The following is a 20734-nucleotide window of genomic DNA, read 5'->3' as shown; positions in this document are numbered from 1 at the left end:
ACTTGAGCTTGGATTAGAGAAGACAGAACCAATGAAATAAAGATACTCAATACCGTACCAAGAGGGCTGCCTGGCAAACAAAACCATGTCAATAAACTTGAGGAAGTGGATTCGGTCCTCTACACTTTTGGTGAGAAGGGGCCTAAACCAGAAGCACAGCCCTAGGGTGACAAGGGCTGTGGCTGGGCCACTGTGGGAGCCTCTGGCACAGCATGTGGTCAGTGAGCACAGAAAGCGGTCTCCTTTCAGTCACACAGGCAACCTGCAGTCAGGCTGGGGGGGGGGGGGGGCCTGAAGGACGTCAGATGGTAAAGACTTTGGGATTCACGGCCCATGTTACAGGGAAACAGTGGGCTGAGTCTTCAAAAAGAAAAAAAAAATTACGATGCAGGATGTCCTCCTTTCACGTTTACAAAATTTGCAATAAAGCACAATTCTTAAGCTGTTTTTCATTTTTTTTATTGCTGTTAATTCAAGAAAAAAAGGTTGCATAAAATCCAATCTGTTCTAGAAATATAAGTGGCCTTTCCAGTACATAACATTTCAAATATCAAAGTATATGGTAAACATACAAATAAGGAGAAGGTAACATACCTCCTATGTACAGTACAGTATTTTAAATCATAAAATAAGCTCCATAAAGTACAACTGGCAAGTGACTCACAATGCAGTCCGTATGTGGCTTATCAAAACTCACTGGAACTCAACTGCAGTTTAACAATTAATTTAATAGTGTGGTCCAAAAATACCCCGATCAAATAAAATATATTTAATCAAAATAATTTCCTTTACTCGAACTTTTTTCTTTTTAAATTAAAGCTTTCCTCTACCCCTTTACACCCACCCCTCTCCCTGCCCCTTTAACCCCCACCCCTGAAAGTTTCAAAATGTACATTGGTGCTATAAATATAAATGCTACCTATGAAGCATTAAATGAAGCTTCTTTTTTTTTTTCAAGTTTTTCCTCTTTCTAGTGATCTGTGAGGCTTCTGAACCAAGACCAAATATTGAAGTTCCCTGCTGCAAACCAACGCCACGGCACCCACGGAAGTCTGTCGTCTCGGCTCTGCTCTGAACGGGAAGGGACCCGAGCCCGGTCCTCACACGAGGACTGCTCAGCGGGCGCTGCTCGCGGCTGTGGAACGCAGCAGTCCAAAAAAGTCACCCCGTCTTCCAGGTAACCTCAGTGCACTTTAGGAAATCAAAAATTACCTGGAAGCAATTTAGTACATAGATTGGCTTTCAAAAAACCTTTGTTTAAAAAAACAGCAGCATTATTCACCTTAGTGCTGTGACACTGACACAATTAACCCCGGTCCCCCACACTCAGAGTCCAGTCTTTCACATTATAACCAAGCACAGTGGTGAACTGTGAGGAAAGGGACGCTGCCATGAGAGACAGGTTAGGGAACAAATACCTGACGTGTAGAAATGCAGAGCTTCTGTTCCGATTGCAATAAACCACACACATTTGAAACACAAGGTAACACTGTAACAGTTGGCGCAGGGAAAGAAGAAAGCGTTACTTAAGTCGTGTCCCTTAGCAGGACACAGGTAGACAACAGCTGGCTGTCAGCGGTCATTACAAACACACAGGAGAGCAACATTCACACTACTTTGTTCACTTTATGTGTCTCTCTGAAGCAACAGGCTAAAACAGTATGATGAAGTAAAAAAGGTGTTACTTTTTGTAAGAAAAAGCTCTGTCCACATTTTTTCAGTTTCATATGGTTTTACTTCTTCCTCTCTCTCCCACTTATTTTCATTTTTATTTGCACAATAAGCACTGCATATATGTGTTGACGTGATGCTGTTTATTACATATATACACACCATTTGGGGAATCTCACTTCTCCCTTAACATGAAGGGGAACATTTTACCCTCCGTTTATACACAGAGCAGTTGACAAGTGTGGGCCAATGCACCACCCAAGACTCCTGAGTTGGTGACTAGAAAGAGGCAGGTGGTGGGGAAAAAAGTGTAGTTTAGGGTGAAAGTGAGAAAAGCTGGGGAAGAAGCAAAGTATCTGTTTTTCAAAACCACATGACTGTCACCAGTGTTGTAAAAAAGGTCAAATACACAGTTTTAAAGATTCAGTAAACATTGCACACAGCAAGTATTCAGTGTAAAAAAAAAAAAAGCACGTATCCACATTTTCCTTTTGACAGTTTTGTTTGGATGTTTAAATTACACATATCATACAGATAAGCCTGTTGTTGAACCAGGAGACCAGAGGCTCAAAAGCAATGTATTCTGTTTTTGTTTTGGACATTGGTACAAGACAAATGAAAAACCCCAAGTGCATAGAAATCTAGGAAATGTACAGACGAAGAAACAAACAAAATACCTTTCCTTTCCTCCCCTCCACACCCCACCATGACTCCCCACACTTCAGTGTTAGGTAGGCAAGCTTTACTTGTTTCAGTCTGCAGAGTCCAACGTGTCATTAGGAGGGGGGAGGGGAGGTGCGTATCTCAGTCTGTAAGTGCCTAAAACGGGAAAGACAGAACTGCTAAGTCACTGCTTACAAGGCAATGCATCACACACCACTGCAACACATCACAGGCGCATGCGGGGCAGAAGGCATTGTCTGCACTACCACCATTCCGAACTGATCAAGAAAATCCCTTTTCAGAAGTAATATGAAGTTTGTGCTTTAAGTTCAACCTAAAGCCGTCAAACTCAGCTTCCTTTAAAAATGCCAAGTATATACTCCCAATTCAAGCCTTTTTTTTTCCTGGGTGAGATCTGGCAAAGTGACAAAAGCCAAAGACAAGTGAAGGATAAAGGTTTGAGCTCTACCTTGGAATTTGGTATCTTACTCATACTTATGTAAGAACATTTTCTTGTTTCTAGTGGTAATATTAAACTTGGTTCAAATTCCCTTACTCCCAAATCAGTGCTTAAAGTATTTCATTCCTTCAAATGCAGTAGCATTTTTTAAAAAAACATCTGCCGGGAAGGAAGAGTAGCACAGGGAAAAGCTGGGGGCAGCTGGCGATGCACAGATGTACTAAACAGCAACTGAAAACCTTACATGGCAGATGACTACAGTAACTTCCTACTTTTTCAATATTTAAAAATTTTGCTTACTTTATGAAACAGGATTGTAGCTTAAAAAAACAAAAGTGCTACAAGCAAGAGATCTGACATTCTATAATGCAAATTCCCATTATATTCCTTAAAAAGTGCCTTTATGGTTTAGTTCCTACGTGGAAACTGAATTCCTTTGCACCTGGCTTGTGCGGTGTGACCTAGGTCTACACTAGGTTGATGGTCGGCATGTTATGATTTGCCACTGAAAGCACAACACCTGTAAACACACACACACCAGCTCCTTCCGCTACCACGCGATCCCCGTGCCCCACGGGCACACTCAGAAACAAGTCCTCGGGGAGCTGTCGGCATTACCTGGCTGGCCGGCCTCCAGGGACGACTGCTTACACTCCTGTGCGTAGTGCCCGCTGACTCCACAGTTGTAACACGAGACATTCCCGTTCTTCTTGGGCCCTGAACCGCTCGTGTTGGCAACTACACTGGGTGCTGGATACGTGGGGTAGTATCTCCCAAATCCTGCTACCTGCTGCATGCCATAGCTGGCCTGGGTCCCGATGACGGGGTCATGCACCAGTCCATTTGCATATGGGGTCTGAGGCAGAAAGAAAGGAAGTTGGTTTCCGTTGCTCTGATGTGCTTGGTTGAGGTAGCTGCCATTGCAGATGGATTGCAGAGGGAAGATGGGGACGCGGTACACTGGGCCGGGCATCGGGTTGGGATAATAGTAACTACTGAGCTGGAGGCTCCCACTGGTTCCACAGCTGCACCTTCGCCCACAAGAACCACAGGGCCCTGAGCCCAGCTGCTGCGGCGGCAGGAGCGTCCCATTGGCGTTCATGTTCCCCACGGCGCTGATGTAGGACGTGCTGTCGCTCTGCGCAGTACTGTGCGTCAGCGCGGGGCTCGGGCTGGGGGCGGGACCTGGCGTGTGCGTGGGAACCGCGGGGCCCGACTGGGCCTGACTGCTGCCTGTGCCCGCGGTCTGCGTGGACGTGGCTGCCGTGCTCAGCACACTGGAATTCTGGCTGGGCAGCACACTGGCAGCCAGGGGAGAGCCTGGTAAGCTGTAGGACGCTGGTGGCTGTGCAGCGGAGAGGCCAGCTGCTGGGAGAACGACCTTCACACTGGGAGGCTGGGGGGCTGTCCCTGCGCTCCCCTCCATCTGAGGCACCAATGGACTGAGTCCTACCACTTGGGATGCAGCTTTGGTGATGGGCTCCGTGGCAGCAGCAGGAGGTCCCGGAAAACTACCTGGGTTATGAACTGGCAGAAAGGCAGTGCTTGGTGAGCCGAGGCTCGGGCTCCCCACTGGCTGCTGCGAGACGTTAACGGTGCAGCTCTCAGAAGATCCCTGCGGCGGCGGCAACTTCAGCCTCTGAATTGTTAGGTGCAAAGCAGACGTCCCGCTGTGCGGCAGGAACGTGGACGGGAGAGGTAAAGGGGATGCCAGGAGCTCCAGGTGTTTTTCTGCTTCTGCAGTAGAGGCTGCTGGCCCTAGCACCCCAGCAGGGGCTGAATTGGCGGACTCCCTGATCGCAGAAAGCGCGACAGGGCTCGGAACGAGCATGCCTAGCGTCTTGCCGTCGGCAGATTTGCGCGGGGGTACGATGACGTCAGCCTTCTGAGCACCGCTGTGCATGAAACAGTGTAAAGTCGGCATAAAGGAAATACGCTGATACTGGGGTGAGTTTAAGGGATCCTCTAAAAGGCTTCCGTTGTCGTTTCCTAATGAAGCGAGTTCAACGGCTGGCTTGACAGTGACAGTCTGGCTGACAGAACCATAATTTGTAAACCTGGTGGCTGATGGATTTCCAGAATCCTCAGAATTGCTGTCTGTGTCTAAGGGAAACAAACACAAAGAGATGCTATTAACACAAATGTTAACTCCCATCTCTCTTGCTTCTCAGAAATAAAGTTTAAGTACATCTAACATAAACTATGAAGTCTGGAACTGCAGTAAATGTGTCCCTTCAACTTCCTAACTGCCAAGCTGACCTTCTTGTAACTTTTGGCTTTCTATGGACTTTATTTAAGATATATAAAGATGCTGGAAAAGGCAAAACTATGAGACAATAAAAAGAAATCAGAGTTGCCAGCGGTGGAGGGTGGGGGAGAGATGAATGGGTGAAGCACAGGGAGTTTCAGGCAGTGAAAATGCTGTGTGTGGCGTCAGCGAGGGACACCTGTCATTTACACAGCTGTCCAAAGCCACTGGAAGTCCATCCCCCGAGTGAGCTCGCAGGTAAGCTCTGCACTGTGGGCAGTCACGAGGTATCAGTGTAGGTTCGCCCTTGGTAAAACATGTACCATCCCAGTGACGATGCTGAGAATGTGGGGCCCTGTGCAGGAGGAGCAGGGGGTACAGGGGAAACCGCTGCACTCTCCTCTCAATTTTACTGTAAACCTAAAACTGCTCTAAAAAATAAAGTTTTAATAAAAAAGAAAATCTACGGAGAGAAGCAACAAAAGATTGATTGGAGACTGAATGAAGCACATTATAAAATATAGATATATTTAATATCATGTTATTACTGAGAAAAGGATCAGGTATTTTTAACCTTACTCGGGTGATTCGCTTGATTTATATTCTGTACTGCCAAACCCAAGGTCTTCCTATTTGTCTCATATAAATGATACAATTTAAAGGAGCTCAATCAAGACAGTATTTAACGCAAATATCTAGTGGTAGGGAATGGAAGAGATTTTTTTCTTTTTTTAGAATGGAATAAATATTCATCCTTTTAAATATTTCAGTGGGGGAAAGAAAATTTAAAGCTACTATTACAGTCATATCACAAATGTGCTAGAACACAAGAATGGCAGACACGAGAGCACTGCCGCTTCTCCAAGGGCAAAACAGTCCAGAGCGGCAGATACAAAATTATACTGCACTTGTTCTTACTACTGCTTCACTTTCACGTTTGTATATAGAAATAACTTCAATTCAGACTTCCCCTGGATTTCCTGACTTTTGGCATAAAGGAGGCAAAAGATAAAATCTAAATCATGATTTTTAAATAGCATAAACCAGGTACTGCAATAATATGTAGAGACCATGCAATTAAATGTAGTGCTTATTTGAACAGTTTTGTGCTCATAAATATAAGCAGAATTGCTTTATATACTTAAAATGTTTATATCTGTTAAGGTAATAGCTAGTTATACGCAGCTAAGATAATGAAAACTTTTTAAACAGAACATTAAAAAAAAATCATACAAGTCCTTCTGGAGGAAGGTTAGAACCCTACTCAGTGACAGAGAATGTCAATAGTATCATTAATTCAACTATTATAATTTACATTAGATACAAAAAATTCAATTTATCAGTAAATGGTTCCCGCAGAAACACCCCTTAATAACTGAGGTGTTTACTGCTAACCTTTGCAAAAAAAAAAAAAAAGGTATCCGAAAATGAACAACTTATTTAAGGCATTATTTCTATTATCTGTACCATCACTATGAGTAGAGTTCAAGATAAACATTTAAGTCCAAAAAAAAGTATAGCATTTCAATTAAATTTCTATACGAACTGGGCTTTCTTTAAATCTTAAGTCACAGCAAACGGCCTCAATATTTTCCCAAATGATTTCTCAGCATTGTAAGGACTCATCTAGCTACTTAAAAATAAGTTTTGTTCTTGTTTGTGTTGACTTTGAAAAGTATTAAATCTCAAAACAAAACCCCAGACGCACCCTCCACAAAGTAACCCCAGCATATGGATGTGCTGGTAACAATCCTGCCAGAGGCTCAACCTGCACTGTCAGCTTCAGAGCCACAGGATCATCTGTGCGTCCTACGGAAGGAAGCACACCCTGTGAAAGGAAACATACTGACAGCTTCTCAGCTCTGGATAAGGCATCAAGACTCTCTCACTGAGCCTTCGGAAGAGCTCTCACAGGTCACTCTCACTGTTTTCTTTCAGGAGGAAACTGCCTGTCGGAAGTGCGGTGCTGCTGCTGACTGGAAGAATGGGTGTAGTGTCACTGCACACTACATGTGCTATGCCTTGAAAATAACTGCAAAGTAAAGAGTGGCTTTAATTGCATGTAAGTTCCTAAGACATGACCTGATACTGTAACACAGAAGCTAGGGTCTCAGCTGTGGACTGCCCAGGAAGAGGCCACACGTGGCTGAAACGCCGTGGTCTAAGGATCTCTACAGGTCTTTAGGTGGCCCAAGAGAAATCATTTACTACTGCCCTCCAGCACGGGTGCACCTTACAACCAACATGTTACCAATCAGATGTTGTCGTCCTGTGTAAAGAATGACATCCTCATTCAACATACATTTTTGAGATCTCACCTGTGGAATAGCAGAGTAAGAACCTCCGATACTACTCCATTCCTCCTTAAAAGCAACAAGAATCCAGGCAAAAACTGTCAAAATCAAAATTTTCAGAACTCTGGTAATTAACTACAGGCTTGTAGTAGTCTGAGGAGTATTGATTCAAGAAAAACAGCTAAGTATCTTATGAATAGTGAGCACTGGGCATTTCACTTTGCCTAATTCTCACCTTCTCCAGCTCTGAAGCAGCTTTGTAAACTAACAGCGCAGCACCTCCAGTAGCTATGAAAATCAGCAGCCCAGCAGCCTGGAAGCAGCTTGGGTCCGCCTCTCTAAAGCCCCCACCCCAGAGCACTGTCACGATTTGCCTGTGTGGCAGCTTGAGCCCACTCTGGGTTAACAGGTCTTTATCCACAGGGCATTTGTTACAATGAGTCAGCAGCAACTGTTTAACACCTTGGCTGCCTGAGGCAGCATTACCTGTTGGGGCTAACAAGAGGCTGATCAAAAAACTTACAAGGAAAAACTGGAGAATGAATTGTCCACAGGAAGCTTTGAAAAGCTTCCATACATTCCTGAAAATCTAGAAGGCTACCCTCATGTGTAGGGCTGTACGCATGCCCAGGAAAGACCTGAGGAGGTCCCAAACTCTCACTTCTAGCTGACCCTGAGCCTCTGTTTAAGGAGTAATTAAAGACAAAATACATACAAAAACAAATAGCAAAATGGCAGATGTAAATACTACCTTATCAAAAACCACAGTAAATAGATTAAACACTCCAATCAAATGACAGAGATGGGCAGAATGGCTAAAAACATAATCTAACTATATGCTGTCATTAAGAGACATGCTTCAGATTCAAAAACACAAATAGGATTAGAGAAAAAGGATGGAAAAAGAGGTACTTTACAAACAATACCCAAAAGAGAGCTAGAGTGGCTAAATTACTATCAGATAAAAGAGTAATTCTTTAATTACTATTTTATTACTGTAAAATTTCTTTAAGACAAAAATTGTTATTGGAGGCAAAGGATATTTTATATAAATAAAAGGGTCAATCCATCAGTAAGACATAAAAATTATAACTATATGTGCCTCTAACAACATACAAATTTTCAATCTTTCTACACTAACTCTACTTTTTCTTATGGCTGCCTTCTACTTAATTTCATATACAGTGAAATAAGTTTTTAAAAAATCAATAATGCTGGACCTGCTAAGTCAATAGTCTACATGATACCTTTTATACCAATTAAATTTAAAATCAATAATGACATAAGAACATAAAATTACTTATGTTTGACTGATTTTAAGAGACAGCACACATTTCCCTCCACCACCCCATGTCCCTTCCAAAGAACACACCTCTGTCTTTTTCTTCTTCACTTTCAAAACTCTCTCTTCCATCATGCCGTGGGCTAGACGGAGAACTGTAGCTCTCTGAAGATGTTTCTCCATATGTGTCGTGTCCAGATCCAATGTCCAAATTCGCATCTAAAAATAACAATTCTATTTTTAAAAAATGATGTTAAGTAGTTAATTTGTGAATTGAGCCATTACAAATTAGTGACAGCTATAATTTACTTTTTTCCCCATTTTCCTATAATCACCTAAAAAGCTGGTCCTTGACCTAGGTAAAAATTCATTATTAAATCACAATTTTATTGAAAATATTTGATAAATACATTCTTAAAACAAAGGCAGAGGAGTAAGTCAATCTCATTGACTTTTAAAAATCTGAGTTAAGGTTCTTTGTACAATCAGTCCAGTAACAGCATGTTGAGGCACTTTCTAAGTCTAGCTATTTTAACAACTCAGAACTTGTTGGAAATTCATTCTTTCAAAGACCTAAAGAATAGAAGTGACTGCCAAAAATGCCTATTCATTTAAAACGACTACGCCTGAGTACTCGAGAAGAGTGAAATCCCATCTAGTGGGCTGCGTGGCTCCTTCAGTTCTGCAGGAAGCCAGGTGACACCGAGGTGGGGTTGGGGCAAAGTGGGAACCTGTTATGATCACTGGCCACATGTGTTCCGAGCACAGAGGCGAGATCACTGGTAGGTCTAGTGTCAGACATTCCTACACTGGCCCTTAGGGTATCATCCTATGTACTTCTGCAAACCCAGTAGCTAACATAGTTTCTCCCTTGCAGCAAGCATTCAACGTCCTTTGTGTATATAGTTTAGCGTATAAAAATGCCCCCATAAAGGATTCCAGAGGAATCTTAAGAACTGTAGATGAATGAATCATTTCCATGGCAACCTGGTGGAACCAATAAAAAGTTAGTAACTATTAATCACTTGGACAAGTATGAGTTAGAGAAAAGATGTAATTTGCGATGTGCAAGTTAGTTGACTAATCTGTGTCATTTAAAGGGAATAAATTTGTAACTGTTAGATTGTTAAAGATGACCTAGCCAAGCCCAGCCATTCAAATAGTGAATGAATATTAAATAAGAATAAAGTTATTAAATCTTGCTAATTCCTATTGAGTAATAAAATACCAAACTTCCAAGGGAAACCTGAACAAAATCTCAAGAAGCTCTAAGTAGCTGAGGAGTTACCTGGGTAGGTAATAAATGTACTGAACAGTAACCTGGAATATACTTATACACAATAGGTGCTGAATTACCACTCACAATGTGACTAAGGAAAGGGATGCCAGCCAACACCAATGGCTATCTGAAGACAACCTAATGTGCCATAATGACCAAACAGCCTGGACTTTAATTGGACTAATGAAAACTATAAAACTGTGGCACATATGGAAATTCTGCACATAAATATTTCATTTAGCATATAACAAAATGAAAAATTTACAGATTAAGAGAATCAAAGATTCAACATGATAGTCTCAAACCAGAAATGATGAGCTAAAAGGGAACCACGGGGTTGGTGAGCCGAGATTTGTTCACTCAGTTAAACTACGGTGGAGTCTTTGAAACTTCAAAGAGTAAATTACAGAATATGCTAACAACCAAAAAAAAGCAGCTATTTCTCAAAATGACACAATTTAAAAAATTACTTTCTTTAGATTATACAGCTAGTAAATATTCTAATCACATTATCATATATTAATTTGCAGTTTTCAAAGAACTGAATACATAAATAGAAATCTATACTAAACACAAATTTCTCTTTTTGGTGATCCAGAAGGTCCTTCAGAATTGTGTACTTTGAAATTTTTATAATCAGAAATTACATGATACTATGGAAAACAGTATGGAGGTAGCTCAAAAATCTGAAAATGGAACTACCTTATGACCCAGCAATCCCACTCCTAGGTATCTATCCGGAGAAATCCAAAACTCCAATTCAAAAATCTTTATGCACGCCTATGTTTACTGCAGCACTATACACAATAGCCAAGACATGGAAACAACTGAAATGCCCATTGATAAATGACTGGATTAAGAAATTGCAGTACATTTATACAATGGAGTATTACGCAGCCATAAAGAAGAAAGAAATCTTACCATTTGCAATGATATGGATGGAGCTAGAGAACATTATGCTAAGTGAAATAAGTCAGACAGAGAAAGACAAATACCATATGATCTCACTTATATGCGGAATCTAAAGAAAAGAATAAGTGAATGAACTAATCAGAAACAGTTTTGGAGACATAGAGGAAAAACTGAGGGTTGCTAGAGGGGTGGGGGGTTGGGGATAAGGGGGAAGGTGAGAGGTTTAGAAAATAGTCGGTAACCACAAGATGGCCATGGGGTTTTGAAAATTATTTGGGGAATGTAATCAATAATGTAAAGATTTTGTAGGGTATCCGATGGACATGTGTCCCATTTGGGAGACCACCTCAGGGATGATGTAGATGCCTGATCTCTGCACAGTACACCTGAAGCTGAACAATACTGAATGCCAACTATAATTTTATATAAATATATATATGTATGTATATTTATATACTTGTATGTATATTGTTACAGGAAGCGGAGTACAGCATTAGGAATAGAGACAGTGGAAATGTAATGGCTGTGTGCGATGTCAGAGGGATAGTGGATGGGGGAGGGGAGTTCACACAGTGTGAGGGATATAAATGATAAACGTCTAAGTTTTGCTTTATCTTGTGCACCTGAAAATAATAAAATTAAATAAATAAATAAATAAATAAATAAATAAAAAGAAATTACGTGATAATCTAGAGTTAGAAGGTGTGAAGGTGAGGATATGCCAAAGGATATTCCACAAATTGCCCACAAATCTCCATTTTAAACAGAGATACAAACTTTTTTATCTGTTATCATGTCTCAAAGGGTAAAAGACCGTGCAAGACAACAAAAAGCAAAAACTTACATTAGCCACTCTTCTAACAATAAAAGTCCTGGTTATTAGTATTTATGAACAAATAGAAGTTATTTAGACGTAACTGTTTAGACACATCAGAACCATAATGAAAGGCAGTTAGAGACTTTAAATCACTGTAATCTTTTAAAAGAAATTGAGAGATGCCACAAGCAACGACTGAAGACTGAGTGATGTACTGGAACAGAGTTCTTAAAAATGTAGACGAGGTAAAGCTTACATCTCTTTAGCAGAGAGAGTTAAAGCCTGAGAATTTAAAGCAAATACATTGCAAAGAATACGGAGGACAAACTACACCGACTGCTTTTTGGGAGAACACGACATGGAATGGAGGGAGGCCGTGAGGGAGTGATTTTGTTCCCTTTTGGTCATTTAGAATTTTGAACTACTGAATATGTTATTACTCAAAATGCAAGTTAAATTTTTAAATTAAAAATAAATAATACTTATCTTAAACTAGATTTATTTAAAGATCTGGACAACCTACGAATCAGAAGGACCCAATGTTTTCAGCTTCAATATAGTATGTACATTTTATGATATGCATGATTTTTTTCATAGAAATCTTAAATATCTCTTGAGTTTACTGAATGCTAACGGTGATTCCTTCTTGACACCTTAATATTTTAAAGAGAAATTACTAAATAAGGGATTTTTCTTAATTTGGAGTTGGCATGGGGCGATCGGTTAGCTCAGTTGGTTAGAGCGCGATGCTCTTAACAACAAGGTTACCGGTTCAATCCCCTCATGGGCCACTGTGAGCTGCGCCCTCCACAGCTAGATTGAAACAACTACTTGACTTGGAGCTGATGGGTTCTGGAAAAACACACTTAAATAAATAAAAGTTTAAAAACAAAACAAAACAAAAACGTTGGAGTCAGCAAACACCTGAGCTATATTTGATATCGGTGACACCAGTTGTACAAAGTATATTTCATTTATAATCATGCCCTATATGTATAAATATATATGAATCAGTGACATATGTAGAGGACAAAACAGAATAAGATTTACCTAATCAAAAATACTGAGGTTGTACTTTCATAATATTTGAAAACAAAGAGAAAGGATTTAGAGCTTGAGATGTTATTAAAAAGCTCTTAATTAACCTTTATAGTGCACAGCGCATGTTTTCTGCTACTTAGAATGGTGAAAAGGAACTACATTATTGAACACCTATATGCTCAGTAGTAGGTAAATACTTTCATATGTTAATCACATTTAATTCTTACCATCTGGTTGAGTTAGGTATTATTCTTGTTTCACAAACGAGAAAACTAAGGCCTCAGGGAGGCCACACATTTAAGCAACTGGTGGAGTATAAGATTCAAACTGATATCTGTCTGACATCAAAGTCCGCAGACTTCTCTGAAAATCTGAAGCTAAAAAGGAAAGAACAAACTTCTTTGGTGAGCAGTAATTCCCAAATTATGTGAGAGACCGGAGACAGAGTGATCATGTGAGGGGGGTATATATGTATTTGACAGACAATGTCAACTGGAAAGTGACCAGATTTAGTACATGCTTCAGAAGACAAATATGGTGGCAGAAAATGAACTAGAAGGAGGTAAGAACCAGGGAGACCCGGCAGAAGCTATTTCCAATCATCCATTGACAAAGACCTTTTTGCCTTACTTTAGCTTTTTCCTCCTTTTAGCTGCCATCACCACTGGGAACCTCAAAGAGAGCTAAGTGTTACAATACACTCATAAACAACATGGCCTTTTTTTCCCTGTGTCATTTTCCCCCCAAAGACAGCTCAGTTATTTTAATTCTGAGTTGGCCTGATGACTTTCGAGTCTAAATTAACCATGTTTCCTTTATAAATATTCAATCTCTCTATACAAATATCGAGTGTAAAAATATACCCTTAAAAACATATCCTCGTTATTTATGTTGCATCAGAACTGAATGTACTAACATTTGAATAAAATCTAAATTTTAAAAATCCTTATTTGTGGGATCAACACGTGTTGGGTGCCCAAATGAACAAAGCATTCCCTAGAGGTCTGTGGGCTTTTATACTTTTTTAATCTTTACCATTAATAGTAAAGGTCAACATAACACAGAAAAGCTATCAATGAACCCACAAAAGGGACATCTCTCAGTTAAATGAATACAAAACCTTTCACCGAAAAATAAAGGGACCTTAAAAAAATGGTGAAGAAAAGGAAACCATACAAATCTAGTACCACAAAAATCTGAGAGTCTGAATTCCCCTAACGTCCCATAAAACTCCACAGAAGACAGTCATTAAAACATGAAAAAGTCAACAACTTTCCGTAAGAATTGGTCCAGGCTTCCATGAGGCTGGAGAAGATCTCCCAGGTCCTCTAGACCTCCCCTTTGGAGGAGGCATTGGCTCGAGAAGGAAACAAGTGAGGAGACTGCTGGTACCAGAGGAAGGCAAATGTGGGTCAGTATAACTGTAGCAAACGGAATGCTTACCTCCATCATTGACTCATATTTCCTAGAATTGTTTAATTCAGAAGTTGTTGTTCACATCCATGCAGGATAAAACGATAATATCAGGATCTGACACAATAGTTCAATACCTACTATAATAGATATCATGCTAAATATATTTAGGTGATGGGTATGTGAAAGAAAAACAAAAGTTCTTACCTTTCACAGAAACACCCTGGGCACGCTGAGGAGTGGAGAGTCTAATACCATTTATTCTACTATTCAATCTGTTGTCAGTTTTCTTAATTTTCTCCCTAAACCAAAAGTACACAAGTTACCAACATTTTTTATAAGGTTCTCTAGGGAATACATTAAGTACACTAGTATTACTAAAGTTCCCCTCAAAAATTTATAATTAAAAAAAATTTTAGGTATAATCTAAAAGCAAGATTTAGTGTACAGTTCTGAGAGTTGTGCCTCTCTAAACTGAATATAATATTTGACAATAGCTTTATTTTTATCACCTGCATTTATTGATTATTTTGAACTAAAAAAGTAAAGCACAGAAATAAAAATATAAAGAAAACTAATGGAAAAATATTACTTATACTACATAAACTAAACAAGCCCATAATCAAATGCAGATGTTGCCTTTCCCTCCCCCACCCCAATTTGTATTACTGGAGGCATTAAATTGAACCTACTTTTCTATTTGTGGCTTTCCCTTCTTCTTATTTATTGAAGATAAGCTTCGTTTTTCAGTTGAATGCTAGTGAAAATAAAAAATAAATTAAACAGACTAACGCTAAACCATACTCATGGAAGTGTCCTATTATTCTGATATCAGAATAACAGGCTCAGTTGTATATTCTAATACATTTTGATTTTGAACCTATTTTTGAAGTTACCTACCTGAACCACTAAAATTTTTATATTCCGACAATATAAATCATGAAAAATTCATCTACTTTGTAATTTGCCTTTTCTTTTTTTTTTTTTTGAAATGGTGAAAGAGAAGTTTATTAAAAGAGAGTACACTCCAGAGAGTCGGGAGCGGGTGGAGCACAAAGGCAAGCGGCTTGAGAGGCTGCGGCTCAAAGGCGCAAAGGCCTGCAATTTGCTTTTATTATAAAATGGACCTTTCTTCTGACCACAAAATAAAACACAATCAAGTAACTGGTATTTACTGCAGTTTTACCAGTATTCTTTCAAAGTTCAGGTTGGTAAAACTGCAATACACAATTTTGTCAACTCTAAGAAGAAAAGGTGCAGTCACTGAAGTGGAGGGAGAAAAAGTATAAACAATGGACTCTGAAAATAAGCCACTAAGTAAGTATTGCTAAGATAACATTCAATTTCTCAAAATATGCTTCAATGCTTTAGAGTCCATAAAAATACATTCCAGTAAAGGTTAATGTTTGGATCTGAGTGTTGGCCAGAAATAAAAATCAAGTTGAGAAATACATTTCCTAGGGAGAAGGCGGTTCTCTCATAGCCGTACCAGTAAGCATTCGCCCTGTACTAGTGGTGCCAAATTACCTAAACACATGTGAGAACACTCTGTTTTCTGATTACACCAACGCCTAAGACAGCAAGTATGTCCTAATTATATTCAGAAGTGTCAGTAAATTGGCCCAATTATTCATGAGGGAAGGTCAGTTCCAAAATTCACATCACCCGTAACAATGTAGTGAGTGAAATATGAATAATTCTTTCCAAAGCAAAAATCTGGCATAACAATTTGATGTATCCCTAGTTAGAATAAATACATTAGGCGTCACATCAAAACGTACTAATGTTTTGAGCAATAAAAGCAAATCTAAATATACTTTTTCAGGTTTAAGAGCTTAGGTCATATAAACCCATTAAGTTTAAAGTCTCACACTTAAACATTCCTTCAGTTCTTCTTACCAGATACACTATCTGACATAATATGCTTACAGAACTCATCGCTCACCGAGTAGCAATGCTTTACAATGTGACATGAAGACAAGACAAAACCCCAAAATACCTGGTCCGCTAAGGCCCCATAGTGCTCCGGGTACTGTACGGTGGGGCAGCTCGGCTTCCTCCAATCCACGATTCCATTCTGTTCAGAATACTGCATGGTGAGCCCATCCAACGGAGGGCAACTCGTACCAACAGTGCTGTCAAAAGCCAAGTTTACACAAGTGTAAAAATCTGTTCTCAATAATCTAACCTACTATATACCATGCCATGAAGAAGCTACAGTAATCCTTTCTTCAGTGTATTTTTACAGACTGCCCAGTGATAGCTCTAAGGAAAACACAAGTATACCACGAGACTAAATCAGTATACAGCTATCTTGTCTAGTTAACAATTAGTACCTTTCTCTAAAAAGATCGATAATCAATGCACATTCTGTCTTTATATGCCATGCAATGATCATCCTGCACCACTTACAGCTGGGTTATAATTATAACCCCAATCTTGAGAGAACGGCTGACTAAGCACTGTACATCTAAGGCATACGAAGATACAGACAGGATAATGTGACTGAAAAAGAAACAGACAACAGAAGCAGATTCAAAGGGAATCCAGAGAATGAAGTTATTGTACATAATTTTAAAATAATAGTGCTTAATATGGTCAATGACTACAAGAAGATTGAGAATTTTGAAAAAATATTTAAAAACCAACACCAATTTAAGTTCTAGAACTGTAAAATAAACTGAAATTAAGAACTCAATGAATAGAAACTGATGAAAAAAATCAGGGAAAAAGAAATTTGGTCAGAAGAAAACAGATGAGAACTGAGGAAAAATATGAAAAATGCAAAGCAGACTCGTGAAGCAGAATTCATTCAAAAAAAGCTACAAATATACTGTAGGAAAACTGCTAAAAACCAGACAATGAGAAAATCTTAAAAAGAAATTGGAGTTAGAAAAAAAGTCACATTAACTTCCAAAGAACTGTAAGATTAAAACAATGGATGCCAGCTGTCTCAAGACTGAGTTCCCCTTAAAAGCAGAACCTGGGATGACATTTGATTTGGGAGGTGAACCCAGGAAGCAGAAGCAAGAAGTGGGGAGAATGAAATAGGAGAGGGGAAAAAACACCCATGTGAGGGTCCATCACTGAGGGTAACAGATGCTCAAACTGGTTGGGATCTCCCAGAATTATCTACCCCAAGGACAGGAAGCTGGAGTCCCCCATCAGTTGAGGAGTGACTCTGGGCAAATTAACTTGTACAAGCAGGCCTCATAAAATCAGCAAGGGCCCTGGGGCAGAAGGTGGAAAGTCTTGTGGCATGGGCTTGCCACAAGTCGTCACATTTCTGCTGCAAATCACATCAAGTCACATACAGAGCTGGGCTGAGAGGATATGATGCAAGGGACCAAAGGCATTAGACTAGAAGACAGTGACACTACGGGCAGACCTCGGAGATATTTCGTGTTCGGTTCCAGACCACAGCAATAGAGCGAATAATGCAATAAAGTGAGTCACACAATTTTCTTGGTTTCCCAGTGCATCTAAAAGTTAGGGTTACCATAGGCTATGAAGTGTGTAATAATAGCATTATGTATTAAAAAACAATGAACATGCCTTAATTTAAACATACTTTCTTGCTAAAAAATGATAACCACGATCTGAGCCTTTAGCACGTCATAATCTTTTTGCTGGTGGAGGGTTTTACCTTTAATTTGTTAAAAAAATAAACAAAACAAAAACACAACATCTACAAAGTGCAATAAAGGGAAGAGCAACAAAACAAAGTATGCCTGTATAGTTTCAAAGAACAGAAAATAACTGCCAACCTGGAATCCTATATCCAGCAAAAATGTCTTTCAAAAACGCAGGCAAAACAAATATTTTATTCAGATAAAAACAAAGTGAACTCATCACTGGCAGATGTGACTACAGGAAATACTCGAGTGTTCTTCAGTTGGATGGAAAAATGATCATAGGTGGATGCCCAGACACACAGGAAGGAAGGAAGAACAACAGAACAATCAGTTGTAAATTAATAAAAAAAAGTTTCATGAGGTTTAAAATACAGAGAGAATTAAAATAATAACAGCTGTAACTTGTAAGTTGGGAGGCGATAAGTAAAATTACAGTGAAGGTTCTCACTTGGGAAGTGATACAAGCACAGTTAAGATCACACCTTAATAAGTTAAAGGTGTACAATATAATCTCTAGGGTAACCACCAGAAAAATCAAAGAACAATGCCTAACTATCAAGGCTAACAGAAGAGAAAAACAGAATAAAAAAGCCACCCAAAAGGAAGAAAAGGAAACAGAAAATATAGGACAAATAGCAACCAAATAGTAAAATGGTAGAAATATAGCCAAGTATATTTCAGTAATTAAGGTAAATGTGACACTGATTTAAAAATGCACAAAGACATTTATGTTTTAGGAATTAGATACTTACTTCACAATGGGACTTTTCCCGGTATGTTTCTTGTGGATTATGGTGTGCTGTAACACATCTACAATACAGGGAAAAAAAACAATTTATAACACTAAATGCTGCTGCAAAAATCCAAAAGGATGATGCAACTCATTTATGTGATCATAACAGTGTCCATAGACTGTGTGGAGCATTTTTCACAGAAAACTCCTTCAAGAAACAATTTTTCAAAGGACACAAATGATCGAATTTTCTTAAACAGCCTCTCAAATGTGTTCTACCTAACAGCAAATCAATTTTGTCCAAAACTATGAAAGTTTACTACAAGTATGCCAGTGCAATGCTAAAACATTCAGTTTCAGGCTCTTTTTTTAACCATTAAAAAAATAAAGTGTCTCAAATATTTAAAAAAAAAAAAGTATCTAGTAATATAACTAACACCCATATACCCACCTCCCAGATATCTGTCTGTCTTTTTATTAACAAACTATCACAAAGGCAAGTGAAGGCCTTCCATTCAACTCCCTCCTCTACAGAGATTAACTAGTTGAAATATTCCAGTGCACGTTTTTATTTTAACTACCCATATTTGTATTCACAAACATACACAGTGATATTGCATGTTTGAATATACTACAAATTTTATTTTAATTGCCACCTAGTATGAATATGTTACAATTTATTTATAACTTCATTAACATTTAAAGCATTGGGGTAATGTCCATGTATTTGCTATTATACACAATGGTCCCCGGAGCACATGACAACAATTTTCATAGAAGTAGAATTGCTGAGCAGTAGCATAAAATTAATTACCTCCAACTTCACTACACAGTGTCAACTTTCTGTCCAAAGTAGTGTATTTATATTCCCATCGGCAGTAGATGAGAGTTCCCGTTACTTCATATCTTTGATAATGTCAGACTGAAAATGTTTTGCCTATCTGATGAGTGTGAAATGATGTTTTTAATTTGTATTTTCCAGACTACTGGTGAGGTTGAACACTGTTTAATGTCTATTCAAGTTTCTTCTTCTATGAATTGCCTATCTTTTGCAAATATTGCCAATTGGACTGATTTTCTCATTGAGTTTTAGAAGAATCTTTCTCCATAACCTGGATGTAGTCTTTATTTGTAAATATCCTGCAAATGTCTTCTAGCTTTCTGGTTTGTTGTCACATGTTAAGCTGTGATTTAGATTAGAAAGAGCTCTACTGTGGTCATGCTCTGCCTTGCCAAGAAAGCCTTCCTGTCCCAGATTATTAACATTTAAAAGCTGAAGTTTTGTATTTTACACATACATTGTTTATATGTTACATATAATTTGTCACTCGAAATTTTTGTGCATGATGTAAGTAGGGATTAATTATATAATTCTTTTTTCAGTTGGAAAGCCAGCCAACTCCACTTATTGAGTAGTCCATTCTTTCCCCACTTACTTGTAATGATGCCACCTGTCATAGTCCAAGTTCCAACACGTCTGTTTCTCGTCTCCTTAATCTGTTCTAATGGTCTGTTTGCCTATCTCTGCGCCCATACCTGACAAAATGACTTATTCCAGGGAACCAACATTTACCTTCTTCTTGACTTGAAGCTTCTGAGCTGTCTTCTTTTAAGTGTTCTAGTATCTTGGAAGTCTTCAGAGAGGATTGCAAGTTATCTGAAGGAAGTATTGAATACTATTAACTTTTCAGGAAAATTATAATAGAGACAAAGAAAACAAATATAATGATTATTTTTCTTCCAAGGAAGATGAGAGTGGAGAGTTAGTGGCAAAGAGAACACTTTTACTAGATAGGACCTTAAGAAAGCAAGAAGACATAGCACAAAACACTGGGCTGGGAGTGGGGACCCTGGTTCATGCAGCCAGCTCTCCCGCCAAAAAACACACAGAACTGGAGCAAGTTGCTTCACATCTGTCAGGCCCCATCATGGAGATGGATTGGATTAGTGCTTCTCAAACATCAGTAGTATTGTAAGGCTTTTAAAATTGTCTAATTTGTTGTGGACTGTTACTTTGATAAACTAGAACAATAATGTCGTGGTAATGTCAAACTGCTGCAAATGACTCCGTGTCCATGCAGCTTCTGCTCTTCTGTTACAGACCAGGCAGGGACAAGTAAGCTGTGGGCCAGCACTGACCGTGGAATACACTGCAGCACTGGCTTATTTCTCCCTTAAAATTCAGCCCAGTGGCATTCCAGTGGGCCCCATTTTCTGTCATTTAGGAGTTGAACATTTGTTTTCTCAGTTGTCAGGATATGGAATGTTGCTCTCTATCCCAGACTG

The 20734-nt window shown here is 39.1% G+C and overlaps 1 protein-coding gene across 3 annotated transcripts in view; it reads right to left on the bottom strand.

Annotated features, from left to right (window-relative positions):
* Positions 1 to 443: 443 nt before the first annotated feature.
* The window catches only part of ZCCHC2 (zinc finger CCHC-type containing 2), a 52560-nt gene continuing 32269 nt past the window's right edge, over positions 444 to 20734 (bottom strand). For 2 of the 3 annotated variants that reach the window (XM_019729322.3, XM_019729324.3), the window contains 8 exons: positions 20022 to 20105; positions 18468 to 18525; positions 16080 to 16215; positions 14773 to 14837; positions 14288 to 14382; positions 8709 to 8852; positions 3413 to 4897; positions 444 to 2490 (listed from right to left, as the gene is read on the bottom strand). In XM_019729322.3, the coding sequence (XP_019584881.2) occupies positions 2423 to 2490; positions 3413 to 4897; positions 8709 to 8852; positions 14288 to 14382; positions 14773 to 14837; positions 16080 to 16215; positions 18468 to 18525; positions 20022 to 20105 (2135 nt within the window). In that variant the 3' untranslated portion in view covers positions 444 to 2422. The remainder of the gene's footprint in view (positions 2491 to 3412; positions 4898 to 8708; positions 8853 to 14287; positions 14383 to 14772; positions 14838 to 16079; positions 16216 to 18467; positions 18526 to 20021; positions 20106 to 20734) is intronic. The other variant, XM_019729323.3, reaches the window with a different exon arrangement.

The sequence above is a fragment of the Rhinolophus sinicus genome, chromosome 4 (genome assembly GCF_057876585.1).
Source record: "Rhinolophus sinicus isolate RSI-liver-muscle chromosome 4, RSI-T2T, whole genome shotgun sequence".
Lineage (NCBI taxonomy): Eukaryota > Metazoa > Chordata > Mammalia > Chiroptera > Rhinolophidae > Rhinolophus > Rhinolophus sinicus.
The sequence above is the reverse complement of the archived record's forward strand: the minus strand, read 5'-3'. Positions and strand labels throughout refer to the sequence as shown.